This window comes from Eucalyptus grandis, chromosome 7 (genome assembly GCF_016545825.1).
Source record: "Eucalyptus grandis isolate ANBG69807.140 chromosome 7, ASM1654582v1, whole genome shotgun sequence".
NCBI classification, from domain to species: Eukaryota; Viridiplantae; Streptophyta; class Magnoliopsida; order Myrtales; family Myrtaceae; genus Eucalyptus; species Eucalyptus grandis.
This window is the reverse complement of record NC_052618.1, coordinates 30,686,852-30,702,540: the sequence shown is the minus strand read 5'-3', so window position 1 is coordinate 30,702,540 and position 15,689 is coordinate 30,686,852. Positions and strand designations below refer to the sequence as shown.

General features: G+C 40.5%; 2 protein-coding genes across 2 annotated transcripts; both read left to right on the top strand.

Annotated features, from left to right (window-relative positions):
• The first annotated feature begins 6,820 nt into the window (after positions 1-6,820).
• LOC120296060 lies at positions 6,821-12,636 on the top strand. The gene is made up of 5 exons (XM_039317712.1): positions 6,821-7,323; positions 8,880-8,906; positions 9,024-9,113; positions 10,208-10,304; positions 10,928-12,636. Exons 1-5 carry the CDS (start codon positions 6,865-6,867, stop codon positions 12,634-12,636), a joined length of 2,382 nt encoding a protein of 793 aa, XP_039173646.1. The 5' UTR covers positions 6,821-6,864.
• A 144-nt stretch (positions 12,637-12,780) lies between these two features.
• On the top strand, positions 12,781-14,136 carry LOC120296059 (disease resistance protein At4g27190-like). Its single transcript, XM_039317711.1, has one exon. It carries the CDS (start codon positions 12,781-12,783, stop codon positions 14,134-14,136), a length of 1,356 nt encoding a protein of 451 aa, XP_039173645.1.
• The last annotated feature ends 1,553 nt before the right edge of the window (positions 14,137-15,689 follow it).

Below are 15,689 nucleotides of genomic sequence, written 5' to 3'. Positions count from 1 at the left end.
TGTGGCACCACATAGACAAATTTTATAATTTTTTTCAGATTTTTTAAATTATTTTTTTCCTTTTCTCTTAACCTCTTGGCCGGCGAGGTCGCTAATCGGCCGACCATCGCCAGCCATAGGTTGGTTGGGGTGAGGGGCCCCGCGCCCTCACCGGCCACTAGAGAGAGCCATGGCGCCCTCACTAGCAATAGGCGAGGCGTCGGCCCCCGCCCGATCCGGTGAGGGCCAAAACCTCCCTCGTCGACCACGGGCGAGGGGTGCGAGAGTAGGCGAGGGCTGCCGCGCCTCGCTTGTGGCCGACGAGGGCGCAAAGGCCTCGTCGGCCAACAAAGAGGGTTTTGGCCCCCGCCGGATCTAGGCGGGGCCGACGCCTCCCAGTGGCCGGCGAGGCGCGGTGGCTCGCTTGTGGCCGACGAGGGCCATGGCGACCTCACCAGCCAAGGGGTTAGGAGAAAAGAGAAATAAAGGAAAAAAAAAAAAAAATAAATAATTTAAAAAATTATAAGATTTGTCTATGTGGTGCCACATAAGACCACCGGTAGCCACATCGCAATGTCCCAGCTTAAATTAGCTGGATAGACTGAATTGATACCAATGTAAAAAGTTTAGGACTAAATTGGTCCAATTGAAAAGTTTAGGACTAAATTTGTACCAATACAAAAATTTAAGACTATTTTGGTATTTTTCCCATTATTCAGATAAAGTTTTGAATTTCAAATTCGAAGTATATTAGATTTTCTATCTTCATTATTTGTCTTTAATTATACAAGCTTTCCAATCGAGTCTTGCAAGCCTTTTACTTTCTATATGAGCATAATTGATTTCCGTTGAGAAACTTATTGTTTAAATATAATCATCAAACAAGTACGCATCCAAAAATTTGATCCATATGTGCCTAATTCAATAAAAGTAAGTTGCAATTTCCTCATTTGTTTTCAATGATTTGTCCACACATTTCTCTTTAGTAATTTGAATCTAGAGAGTTTGAGTTATATTAGACTTTAATCATTATAATCATTGAGTTTATGACGATCATAACTTGACAAAAATGAATCCAACATGTGTTTTGGCGACCATAGTGGAAGAATACGAAGTGTCATGCCCCGATCCTTAGGCATGCGCACATCCCTTACTTTTGGTCGATTTTAAAATGCGTATCCCAGGACTATGTATCGCCGGCCCTTTCATTTATATATGCACATGGGGAAGTAGTTATAAATCCCTAGACAATAAAACAATGTGATAGAAAAGCAGGCCATATTTTTCATATTGAAGATTCTTTAACCACACCTTTTAACACGCATCTCATAGTATTCTACAATACTATATATACATAAGTCTAATCTAACATCTATTCACATGCAAACAAGGTCTAACAAGACAAGACGGGATCTTAGTCCTCATTCGGGTCGTACTCGGGGTCCTCCTCCACATACTCCTCTTTGGGTTCCTCATCAAGGATCTTCTCGTCAAATTCCTCCTCCTTAGGCTCCTCATCCGAGTCCTGAAATGGTTATTCGATAACCACTGAAATAACGTCTCAGCGAGTTCTACCCTAAAACCTGATTAGTAAAATAATACACCTTAGGGCTGCCTATGCACAACATGAGTCAGAGGACTTACTTTGACCTCATATTCCACCTGCATATTAGCACAAATCAAATAGGCACCCAAGCAATCACATCACTAATCGAAGCATCGATCAAATCGACCTAGTCGATTACATGCCAACGAGACCACTCACAATCAATTCCATTCAATCAATCAATTCACAACATCATATCAAAGCAATGATCAAATCGATCTAGTCGATTTCATGCCAACCGGACCAACTCTAGGTCATTCCCAAACATCAATCCCATGTACTCTCTCGGGCGTCTTTTTCACCAACTGCTATACCATCACTAATCACGTGCATTCTTTAAGGTGTCATTTTCGCCAGTGATATCCCAATCACCGAATCACGTATCATTTCTATGGCGTCATTTTCGCCAATGACATACCAATCACTGACACCGTGCGTTCTTTAAGGCGCCGTTTTCACCAGCGATAACCTTGATCACCGAACCACGTGTCCTTTCTAGGGCGCCGTTTTCACCAAGATGACATCGGCAATAAACAACATCGTGGGTCTTTAAGGCATCGTTTTCACCAGTGACATTTCCTTAATCACCAAACCATGTTTTTTCTATAAATTATTCACGTGCGTTCTTTAAGGCGTCGTTTTCGCCAGTGATACTTTCAATCACCAAACCACATATGTCCAATAACATTGTACCTGATTGGTCTCAGCCAATAATATTCTCAGTTAGCTCTCACCATTCCCTCTACTATATAGTCCATCAATGTAACTGGCGCTATATACCCATACTCGGCCATCTACCAAACAATTATTCAATATCAAACAATTTAGGACAATTCCTAAAATTCCACAATTAATTCAATTCCACACAACGTAGAACTCAAACAAATAAATGGACAGCACCACGACAATCAATACAAAATTTCGGTTGTTGGCTATCCTTGCCTAATTTCAGAAAATTAATTAATTAATTAATTAATTTCGAAAATTAATAAATAAATACAAAAATCCAATTTAGGCTCTTATTGCCTAATTGAAGCTCAATAAGGGTCGGGAAAAATCCCGAGATGCATTCAATAAATACTATAGACAATTCTCTATCTACATACACTAACCACCTAACTAATATGCAATGCAATTAACTAATAATCGCTAATTCATTCTAATCTAACCACCTAATTACACTTAACTAACACTAATCAATCTTTAAGTATAATTAGCAAACTAAGAAGGCATTAGTGAGTAAAACTCACTTGATTAAAGATTTGATCGGATCAAATCAACGAGCACGCGACAAGGCTCGATTCTCTTCAAAGCGGTTCCGGCAACCGGGGTCGAGACGGGCTTGAATGGCCACTACAACTCCAAACCTTTGCTGGTCGGCCACTGCACAAGCTGAACGAGCTGCCACGGGGGTTGATTTGGGCACGGCTTGGGCTAGATTCGGCGGTAGCGGATCAGAGAACGGGCCATGGCTGAAACGGTCTCGAGTTGGGCCGACTTGTGGCCGAAAATCTTGCTGGAACGGACTGCCTTCGCCCACTCAAACGGACTCCTGAAGTTGAACTCGTGAAGGCACGGGCTGAGCCGAGTTACTGCAACCAAGAAGACCGAAGCTGCTGCTGATAGGGACCACAGTTCCCACGATGCAAAGGAATCTCACTCGCTGAAGGACTGATCGAAGGAGGTGGGGACGTCCGCGGCTTCTGTGGGGACCGATCGTGCACGCCAAGGAACGGGTAGCACCAAACAGAAGGAAGCAGCGTTCGTCGCTTTCGTGGGAGTCGAATTCATGTGCGGGTCAAAGACAGAAAGAAAAGAGAAAGAAAGAGATAAAAGGGAGGGGTGTCGTTGTCGTCTCGGCCAGCTGGGGAAAAATATCCAATTTGGATAAACATGGATTGGTCAAAACAAGGGAAAGTGGAGTTGGACTCTGCAGGAAAAGAAAACTATCGGTGGGAGGCATGAACTGAGAGGGAGAGAGAAAGAAATGTGCGGATGGTGTTTACGCATGGGGAAAAAGAAAAGAGAACGTGTGTGGAAGGAGGGAGGTTCGTGCGAAGAGAGAGAGGGTGTGCGTGAGGTGGGGCGTCGGTCCAAGAAAACAAAAGAGAAAAATAAAACAAAACCAACTTATAAATTTTAATCAACTTCTGAACAACTTTAGCAATTGGTCATCGCGGGACCAATTTCTCTATCAATTGCTCAATTTGAAATCCCAAAGAAGACCGAGATGAGTCGGTTCTTTCATCTCACGATATGCCTTCAAACCCGAATTCTCTCTCATCTTCTTTCGGAATCCAATTTTCTAAACAAATAAATTCAGTTGAGGTACGATTTGAAATCGAAAAGCTTAAACAAAGTTCCATTCACCAATTCGCTTACATCATATGCCAAATATCTCTTCAAATCGACCAATCCGAATTTCCGCTCGTTCTCCGAATCGTTCATCCCGATTTCCGAAAAATCTTGAACTCTAAAATTTTCTCAAAGGTGAGTCGATGTTCTTAGAATGACCCATGACACAACATGACTTCCAATTTCGAAATCGAATTCAATCGCCGTTATTTTCAATCAAATGCACTTTTAGTGTAACTTTACCTACCGGGTAGCTTTTAGGAATTTTTGATACAATTGACCCGTGGTCGATTTTCTTCGAATCACAATGAACCCATCCGACACACGGCGACTCTAGAAGTCGTGAAAATCTCAAGATTTCAAATACGGGCACATGATACCCAAAACGACAAAAATCGGTTTTTAGATCGATCGATGAGAATTTTGCAATCATGTGGCATTACCCACACTTGATCACACATCTTAGTCGAATTGACTTATCTCCTGGTCTCTCGATCGATTTTGACAATGCCGTAATGACCTTGGACTAAGACAAGCCGAGCAATCGACTCCCTGGTCGAATTCTCCAAGTCTATCAAGCGTTTAAAATCCCCGAATGGCTTCACCGGATAGGCCGGTTATCTCGTGAGTGACCAATTTAAAAAAACACTATAGTCACGTTGACGAAAGGCCCATCTTATCCAATCAAAATCAGAACCTGAAATTCAGGATGTCACACGAAGACTCACTAAACTACTAGGATCGTGTCTGGGCTTATGGATTCTGAAGCTAATGACTTCAATAATTAGAAACACGGGCTCTTTTTGGCTCATCTTCGCAGTTCATAGGAAGAGTGCACTACTAATATAGATAGATTACTAAATGAGCTCATGATATGTTGGTGTAAATATACTCAATTTCATGAGCTTGCTTTTAAGTACCCATAGACCTATCGTGAATATGAGTAAATGACATCCGATAAATCTATGTTGGTCGCAAATCTGGATGAATTACGAAGAGTCATTGTAAGCAAAAGATTCAGTGAAAATAGTTTGATGTAATGTTAGCATACCAGTGTGCTTTACCATAAAACCAATTGCAAGTTTAAGGATGAATTAGATCACTAGAGCTCATCCTATACACGCGACATGACCAAGTTAGGCAAAAGCTATGTGCTATTTTTAATGGTATCGGCCCCAATAACAGCAAAGCCAAAATCTATTGCATCCACGTCTATGTTGTATAAGGACGGACTTACACATTAGCGGGAGTGCTTGCACTTCGACGCCGCATCTATTACGTTTTTGAATTTTCAAGCGTTATCAATATTCAATGACAATATTTGGAAACTGATGTTATTTTGACATAGAGCTTGACGGGTTTTTTGGGGGTCGCATCTATATTTTCGTGTTTGTTGTACTTTTTTCCAAATATTAATTGAGTAATGTACGATTGATCTTATTTCGTAACTCGTTCAATGTATTACAGAACAAAGTCAACCATACTTTTCGGGAGAATTACCAAAAAGTCTTAACCTATTTTGCAATTGTGCCAATCTCAATCCTAAACTTTTTTTTTTTTTGCCAATTTAGTCCTAAACCTTTACTTTTGTTCCGGTTCACATTAGGCCAAAATTAATGACCAGGCGACGTGGCAGCCGGGTCGGTGCCGACGAGCTTTTTTAATAATATTTGATTTTTTAAAATTTTTTATTAATTTTTTTTTTTTTTTCCTTTTTTTTTCTTCCTCCCTCCTCCTTCCTTGGGGCTCCCGGCGACCGGCCGAGGCTGGCCGGTCGCCGACTAAGCGATCCGGCGGGGCGAGGAGGCCTCGCCAAATGCGACGGCGAGCCCCCTTCCGTCGCTAGGCGCGAGCTCGCCGCGCGGCGACCGTGAGGAGGAGCTCGCGCCCGCCGACGGCGAGGGAGCTCGCCGTCGCGTCCGGCGAGGGCTTCCCACACTGCCTGCCGTCACCGGGCGCGAGCTCGCCTCGCGATGCCGGGCGGCGAGCCCTCGCCCGATCCAACGAGGGGGCTCGCCGTCGCGTGGGCGAGGGCTTCCCACACCTGCCGTCGGCGGGGCGCGAGCTCACCTCGCGATCGCCGGCGAGGCGAGCCCTCGCCAGATCCCGGCGAGGGCTCGCGTCATGTCCGCGAGGCCTCCTCGCCCGGATCGGCGAGGGCTCGCCTCGCCGGCGACCGCGAGGCGAGCTCACGCCCGGCGGCCGACGCGAGGCCCCCTCGCACGGATCGGCGAGGGCTCAACTCGCGGTCGCTAGGCGGGCGAGCCCTCACTCAGATCCGGCGAGGGGGCTCGTCGTCGCGTCGGCGAGGGCTCGCCTCGCCCAGCGACCACGAGGCGAGCTCGCGCCCAGCGACGGCGAGCCCCCCTCGCCGAATCTAGCGAGGGCTCTACTCGCTGCCGCCGGGCGGGCGAGCCTCGCCGGATCCGGCGAGGGGCTCGCCGTCGTCGCGTCCTGGCGAGGCCTCCTCACCCCGCCGGATCGCCTCGGTCGGCGACCGTGCCAAGGCGGCCGGTCGCGCCCAAGGAAGGAGGAGGGAGGAGGAAAAAAAAAAAAAAGAAAATTAATAAAAAAATTAATAATTTTTTTAAATCAAATATTATTAAAAAAAGCTCGCTGGCACCGGCCGGCTACCACATCACCGTCGGCCGGCTAATTTTTGGCCGGAAGAACCGAACTCAACAAAAGTAGGTTTAGGACTAAATTGGAAAAAAAAAAAGTTTGACTCGACCGCACACCGCAATAAAAGCTTAGACTTTTCTGGTAATTCTCCCATACTTCTGGTCCAATTGCTACCAGTCTCATCTACCATTCTGTGAGGTATGCTCTCTGAAGGTTATCTTCTCCACAAATTTTGGGATATCAACAAACACACACGTACAAAAGAGAGACAAATCGACGTGTTCATCGAGCGAAATTGAGCCATGAGCAGCGCCAGCACAGAACGGAGGCTAGAATTGCCAGAATGGATGCTAGAACTACACAAGACCAATCTTAATAAGACCACCAACGCCAGCCAGAGTACGGTTAAGGAGCCAGAACGGAGGCTAGAATTGCCAGAACTACACAAGACCAATCTTAAGAAGACCACCAACGCCAGCCAGAGTACGGTTAAGGAACAAAGGTTGGGGATATCACAATCAGATCAAAGCATCAAATTGAAGAAGTCAGCTCGAAGGCGGGTGAGAATCATCTACTGCGATAGCAGCGAATTTCGGAAAATCGTCCAGGATCTCACTGGATTCCGTCCGGCCGGAGGAGGAGGAGGAGAAGAAAGGGAAAAAGGTCTCGGCGATGGCGATGACAATAAAGGCCACCCTTGTGGAGAAGGTGTCTCACCGCTTACTTTCCTTTCAGATCAATCACTGCTATTGGCGAGAGAGGTACATTTTTTTTTTATATACCAAGGTTCAGTCACAAAATTAATATAATAAATGATGCAGTTGCATAACATTCTTTTACCGTTTGTGGCTTATTAAATGACAAGAGTTTATTCGTTTCTTCGTCATCTATGATACATATCTGTTGATAGGTACATATCACTTATGAGTTTATAATACCTCCAAGCTTAAACAGTCTGATATTATCTTCTTGAAATGTATGCTAGTTTAAGGACATGCGTGTTATTTGATTATGGGGAATGTTTTATTGACTGAACAATTAAATTTCAAAGATTTGTTTATCACAAATATACATATAATGACCTTTTATCATTGTCAGTGTTTCTTCATAAAACCAAATTAATGCAATAAATTTCAAAAAAAATAAATTAACCCTTCAAATTTGGGGTTGAGAGATTTAAAGTTGAGAAACTGGATGTCACCTATTCAAATCTCACAAAAAGGCGACTCATTAGACTTGTTTGATATATCATGGGCGTGAATGTTCCATCTGTACTCGTGCCTTTGGAATATAAAAACTAAAATAAAATAGTTAGGTCGATGTTGAAAAAGGTTCCTCCAATTAGGTTACGAATTAGTTAATTACAAATATAGGCATTGTTTGAATATCGTGATAACTAAACGATATCCTTTTTTTTTTATTTGATTCATTAAACAACAACCTTGCTCCAACCGAGGATGAAGAAAATATGATCTAATTATTTATATCTACTAATTTTAACATTAATCTATTTGGACAAGAAGAATTCAAATCACCAAGGGATAATTATAAAAGCAGTTCTTAAACTTTGGTTCAATGTACAAAAGTCATCCTTGAACTTTTAATTTATTTATTGCAGTTCATAAACTTTCAGTAAATGTTCAATCTAGATCCTATATTATTATATCCATGGATTTAATCTAGTCTAGAGACTAAATTGAACATATACCAAAAGTTCGGACTATATTAAACAAATTAAAAATTCCGAGACGACATTGCGAGATGGAGCCAAACTTCAATGACAATTTTTGTCAATTTCCTAATCATTAAACTATATTATGTAAAATATAGTAGTTAGTAAAATTTTAGGTCATCCAATTGAATTTGGGTCCTTGTGCCAAGATTATCACTTAAAAAAAAAAATCCTCCAGTTGAAACTAGTTACTACACACAAAGAGAAAAGAATTTGGTTAGTTTGTCATCTCATTATTGGATTGAAAAGTCGGATCATGTTTTTCTCCATCTCTTGAAGAAAATTTTCTCCAACCATGTCTTTAATTAGTGGTTATAAGCATTAAAAATGAGTGATGCTCATAACTCGTAACCTGCCAAGTAAAGTGCGGCAAAAATATAGCAGAAAAGAGTCTAACAATCAGGGACATGGTTAATGAATAATAGTCCAAAAGAATATAGCATCTATGTAATTATTAGTCTTGCATGATTATCTTTATAAACCAATCACATTCTACTCCCTCAATCCATGGAAAGTAATTAAGTTTCTCTTTTGCTCGGGCGATATCTCTTTTCCTCGTCTGTGGTCGAAATTCATCAACAAAAGGCATCCTTGTCAAGGTTTCTCGAGAAGGTATGTACACGATTAAACAATAGGTCTCAGAATGTCACTTTGTTTTTTTTTTGTTTTTGGCTGACTACACAACATATATTTATGGCTTAATAAGGTTGCTGATGTTCTTTGTTCCAGCGATGCGAGAGACCATTCCCAGAGCGGAGGAAACTTTTTCAATGCAGGAAGTCGGATGAAAATAAAATGCAGCCACTTCTTAAGGTCACGGTACCTTTCTTTCTCTCTCTTTCGTAATTATTACTTTTTGGCCCAATGATTTCCTTCCAAAAGAGTAATTGCAGATTTAGCTAAGGGTGTGTTCATTTGAGTGAAAAATCTGCGAATTAATTTTCTAGACTTTTACACGTTTAATTTACTAAGAATGATCGATAAAAAAAATATGCATGCTTAAAATTAGGAAAATGAATTTCCTAACTTGAAAAGGAGAAAATATTTTCTTAGAAAATGATTTTCGGAAGAGCATTTTCTTTTATTACAATTTTTCCTCCAAATAAACGAACCCTAAATATAATTATGAGACTTTGTGAGGATTTGACTTAACCACAAAACTCCATTATATCCTTCTTATGATTTGTTTATTATATAGGTGTCAAAGGTTGTCATGGGGCACTTGCTAAGTCTCATTTATCGTTGTTTGAAAACATAAATAATTATATTTGAAGCATATTATTTGAGATATGTTCTTTTTCAATTTTCAGATAGTATTAGTCATGCGTTTTTACTATTTTAGTGTTTGTAAATAATATCCTTAGGGAACTTGGCGAGACCCTTTTTCTTTCATTTGCTACAAAATATGCGAATAGAATCAAGATTGACAGCGAAAGAAATAATTCGTACAAGAAACAAAAATGGTTCGTTGTTATGATCTATGATCCATGCGGAGAATTGCAGAAAGACACAACTACAATCCATCGTTACTAACGGTGGAGATTACAATCGCTCCACGCCTCGAATGTTTGCTGAACCCTGGTTTTATAGCCATAAACTCACAAGCTAGCCCTCCAAGACTTCTCTATTCATTGTGAATAACATTGAGAAATGACAGATAATTCTATTTGAGATGTTTCTAGCGGCTTAATCTTCTTTTAGATGAAAATAGAACTCAAGTTCATAACGACTTTACGGAATAAACCCTACTGGGTTATGCCCATAAGGAAGCCCCCTGACCTGGCAGATGACGGGCAAGGCTTCTAGGCACTTCAATTTGATGTTGGGCAAGGACTCAAGATATTATTTCAACACTTTCAATTGTCGTTTACAAATAAATGTACTGAATTTGTTGTAATTGACTACTGCTTCAGGAAAAATCAATCTTGGATCAACCGGTCACTATTTCCGTTGGATCATCCATTAGTTTGGGTTCGGGCCTCTGTTCTCATGCTGCTGAAGATCAGAAAGGTAGCTTTCACCCTTCAATGTTAAATGCTTTGCGGAGAAGATGTGCAACATGACACTGATATAACCTTAGCCATCCAATTTCAACCTTGGTTTGTCCTAAAATATAAGTTTTCTAGTACTCTTTGCTTAGACAATAGCTTATTGCTAAGCTGAAGGTGAATAAAAGGTGTCATTCTTTTTCTTTTTGGGAAACTTGGGACTATATGATTTACCATTACTATTTGAGAATTACACTTAACCTCCTAGCGTTGTATGGAGAACAACAGAACAGAACTTTTACTGTGCCTCCGAGATCACTATCTTAATGCTTCTGTCGATAAAGTTGCATTTATATATGCATCAAATTACTATTGTAGATAGTATAAAGTCTAGAAGTGCTGCTATTTCCAAAGAAGCACTCTCAGAACTGAACCTAAGTCGATAATGGCAAGACAATTAATTTCTTCTTTTGGTGAACAAAGGAACTGACTTTGGCTTTCTGTTTTCAAGTTGTCCGTTTAGATAAGTGTAGCTGCATTATCATGAAATGCATTTGATAAGTTGCGGAAAAAAAAAATTATTTACCCCAGGGTAGATTATGAATAATGATTGTAACTTTGCCTCAAGAATTTGTTTCTACGCAGAACTCAAGCCATTCTTTGGGATTGATTTGCATCATGCAAGGGCAAGCTATGTCATGAACGAAGGATCACTGTTGAGCGATCAGAAAGAAGAAGAAAATGCTATGGTGTCAAGTGAAGCGGAAAAAGTAGAAGCTATGCAGAAGCAAAGAGCAGAAAGTGACTCTGTGCCAATGCAAAACGCTCAAGATACAGAGACTGAACAATTTCCCTGGCTAGTGAAAAAGGACGCCAATCCTCATGCTGCTTTGGAAAAAGTTCATTTGTATTCATCACACTCGGAATCGGAAGTCGGTTCACATTGCCCAGAATCAGAGTCCGAAGACACGGATAAGAGGATGAAGATCGGAGCAAGTCCAGAATATAATAAGAGAGAAACATCGGAAACTGCAGTTTTGCAAATTCGGAACACTGTAGAGCCAGAGGTTGAACCCTTTTCCTTGGAAGTGAATGAAGACACTGCTTCTGACAAAGTTCATTCGTTTTCCTCGGAACAAGAATCTGAAGTTGATTCATATTGCTCAGGACCGGAATATGAAGTTGGGGATAAAAAGGCAAGGATAGAATATTACGATATTATGCACATACCAAAGATGAAAAAGGAAAGTTCTCCACACGCTACTTTGGATAATGCCAATGCCTCAATTGATATGTTAGGCGGCTGTGGAAAACAAGAAGGGAGACCATTAGAAGGATGGGGTGCCATTAACTATGACTCTATAGTCAACCTTCTCATCAAGTCCATAAAAAAATCTGACAATGAAAAAATTGAAAAAATTGGAATATACGGTAGAAACGAGGTTGGAAAAGCTATTGTCATTGAAGCTTTGAAGGAATCTGCAATTTTGAGGAATCTATTTGATAAAGTCATCTGTGTTACTGTTCCTCTGAACTGTGACATGGAAAAGGTGCAAAAGGAGATTGATGGACAAATATCTTCTAATTTAACTGATGCCAATGCAGCAGTGGTGAAAGCATCGGAAGGCCTCAAGTTTTTGCTCATTCTTGTTGGCATTAACCAACACACGAAGCTAGAGACATTGACAATTCCTAATTCAACGACACCAGTGGGTAGCAAGATAGTTTTTGTGGTTAGATCAGGACGATTATGCAATGAAATTGAAGTAGATAAGAAAATATGTTTGGACGATCTGTTGCTGTGCGAATTATTTCGTCAGAATGTGGGTGAAATTGTTTATTATCCTAAAAAAGCCCTAGCTAAGGAAATGGTTAGGATGTGCAGGCCACATTCGCATGCTGTTATTCTAGTGGCAAGGGCACTGCAAAATGTTGATGACATTTCAATCTGGGAACGTGCGCTTGAAAGACTGAATGTTCCACCTACAAGTAATGAAGCCGGTGTAGAAGCTCTTATGGTTAATGTATTAAGATTCAGCATTGACCAACTAGAAGATGATAAAACTAGAAGATGCTTGAAAAATCTTGCTCTTTGTAACAATTACCATGAGATTGCATCCGAGTCTGCTATAGGCCTATGGGTCAGGGATGGTATTGTAGACACCCATGATGAAGGCCAAAAAGTCCTAAAAAATCTTGTCAATGCTAACTTGCTTGAAGTTGATGAGAATGAGCAATTTGTGAAGTTTCAAGACCAGGATCAGGATATATTAGTGAATTTAATATTTCAGCCTGAGGAAAATCGTGTGTTTTACGTGCGGGGTGGCTTAGACTTGAGAGCCACCAGAGGTTGAGGAGTGGGAGAGGGCAAAGAGATATGTTTGATGCAAACTGGAATTTCTGAGCTACCGGAGGAACCGAGGTGCCCTTCACTTTCGTCATTATATTTGCAAAGAAATTACAAGTTGAGAAAGCTTTCTTCTTCATTTTTCAATCAGATGCCTGCTCTAGAAGTTTTAAATCTGTCTAGAACCCGCATTCGGTGCTTGCCAGAGTCCATATCTCAACTTGTCAGCCTCAAAAGACTCTTCTTAAATGATTGTGTCCTTTTGAGATCGATATCGCCAGCAATTGGAAGGCTCAAGCAGCTGGAGGTATTTGATCTTGAGGGGACGAAGATTAAGAATCTTCCCAAGGAAATTGAATGTTTAATCAATATGACTTGTTTGGGGTTCTCAATTTCTGGAACTGAACCTTCAAATGACTCTAAAACTGTGATTCCTCATGGGGTAATATCTTCTCTATTACACTTGGAAGAACTGAATCTCGATGTGAATGCCGATGCTGAATGGTGGGATACATGTGCTGAAGGTGTTGTATCTGAAGTTTGCAACTTGAAAAGGTTAAGCACTTTCAAGTTCTCCTTTCCTACAATGGAACTTTTGAGGCAATTTAATCAGCTTAGGAAATCGATGGAGCATCCATCTTTAGCTCAATTTAGACTTTGTGTTGGTAATCATGCTAGCTGCATCATGAATCGGCTACCATTAAATATTGAATTCGAATTGGAACGGTGCAACCGATACTTGAGGTACACAAATGGTGACGATGTCTTCACCGATATTAAGGACATGCTGCAACAGTTAGATGCATTATTCTTAGAAAGGCATGCTAATCTCAAGACCCTGTCTGAACTAAGAATAAATAGCATGGAGCAACTCAAATGGTGTGTTCTGGGGGAGTGTAATGAGCTTGAAGTGCTCATAGATTCATCTGATACCATGCATCAAGAGGCTTTGATCGAATCTCACTGCAAAAGTGCCTGTCTTGAATCGCTGGAGTTTTTGTATGTGTATTACATGAGAAACTTGAGAAACATTTGGAAGGGCTCAGTGCAAAAGGGATGTTTATCTTCTCTAAAGTTGTTGACATTATGTAAATGCCCCGAGTTGACGGTTATTTTCTCATGTGAGATGCTCGATAATCTCAACAATCTAGAAGAGGTCACAATTGAGGACTGCCCAGCCATCAAAAGCCTGATTAGCTGCCAAAATTCATTTTGCGAAGTCCTCAAGTCGTCTTATTTCCTCCCTATGTTGAAGAAGTTGTCCCTCCATTACGTGCCTGAACTTTCCAGTATATCCTGTGGGCTATGGATTGCATTGAGGTTAGAAAGGTTAAGTTTTTACAACTGCCCGAGTCTCAAGTCTCTTTCGACCAATGAAGTTTCCAGTGAGCAGTTGAAGAAAATCAGGGGGGAGAGGAGTTGGTGGAAGGACTTGGAATGGCGTGGCCATAAGCCAGATCACTTGGATGGTATTTTCGTCCCAATTGACACATGTGACGTCCCTTGACTCTGCGTGCATGCGTGTGAGTCTGACTGTTGGAACTGCTTAACAGGTTGTAGGAACTTCAGTTGCTTAATGACTATTATATCGAATCAATATCGGTAGTTTAAACTTTGGTAACTCCTGCCTACCCAATGGCAGGCCTTACTAGTCGACTTTTCTGAGGTTTCTAAGTTTCTTCCCACTGTTTTTTTCCTGTTGTTCAAAGAGAGGACCTTGAGATAAAGAATAACTAGGCAGGGCTTGAATGGCCATCATCAGGTTGGTTGAAGTAATGATAAATAGTGGAATGGGAGATCTGCACTTGAAGGAAATTTTTTAGTTTGTTGGATTTTGTTAAAAGCAATCAACCTGGACATTAGAATGCCAACCCTTGGTACGGCACAGCACGGAATGCAGAAGAGCTTTCGATTCTACTTGTCCAGCCAAATTGTTTAGAAGCTCGCATTCCATTCACAAAAAAAGCAGTCTCACTTCCTGTTATTAGAACTGAGAGTTGAGTCTCCTAGTCAGGGACTATCCACTCTCTTAAGTCCTCGTCTGCGGCAATATAACCATCACTAATCTATCTCGGTAGGCAACAGCCACAGAAGAATTTTTCTCGTTGGCAATTTATAACCTCACTGGCTATTAGACATGTGATTAGCGACTTCCTCTAAGAAAACAGCAACACTTGTACGTGACTAAAGCCTCTTTCATATGAAAAAACATAACTCTCAATGTACATCTAATAATTTCTATTTGTGGTCAGCTATTAGCATTCCACAAGACAGAATTACTTTTGACTGTTTTTTAATGGTTGATTTATCTATACAAAAAGATGATTTGCATCATCAGTCAATCAAGTAATATGACGAGTGCGTCTGATGATGAGAGCTCTTTCATAGGGATTGGTATCTTTCTATATTATAACAAGTTTCAACTATTAGCAATATATTTTCAAGTATTTAGCATGTTCTGATAGAAAAACTAACTTCCAAGCTTTTAATAAGTTCAATATGTAATCTATAGGAGCTGCCACTGGGCACGGCCTGGCAGGGGCCAGTTTTTGTTAAGTAATTTAATTTTTTTTAATGAAAAAAATTTTAAAAGTTGGACTAATTTTTTTTTGAAAATACTAAAATAATAAGAAAAATTAATTGAGAAAACTTTCAACGATCCTTTCATCTTGTCGTGTCAATGACTGGATATGGCACTTCTGCTTTGAGCAGTGAATTAAGGTGTGTTTGGTAATATTTTTGTTATGAAGAATAATTTCTTTTTTAAGAATAGTTTTTTTATTTCTATTTCCTAGAGTAGTTTCTAAGTAAAAGAACATGTTTCGTAACTATACAAAATTTCTATTCTTGAAATTAAAAAAATAATATAAATGCATTTGGCATGACTCATAAAATTTTTTTTAATGTAGATTTTAAAAAAAAAATAATAATTTTTGGATTTTTTCTCTTTTTTCTTTTCTTTTCTTTTCTTTTTCCATTCTTCTTCATCTTCCTCCTCTATCTGGCGATGGCAAGCAGCAACCAACTGTGGTGACGGGTTAAAAGAGGAAGAAGAAGAAA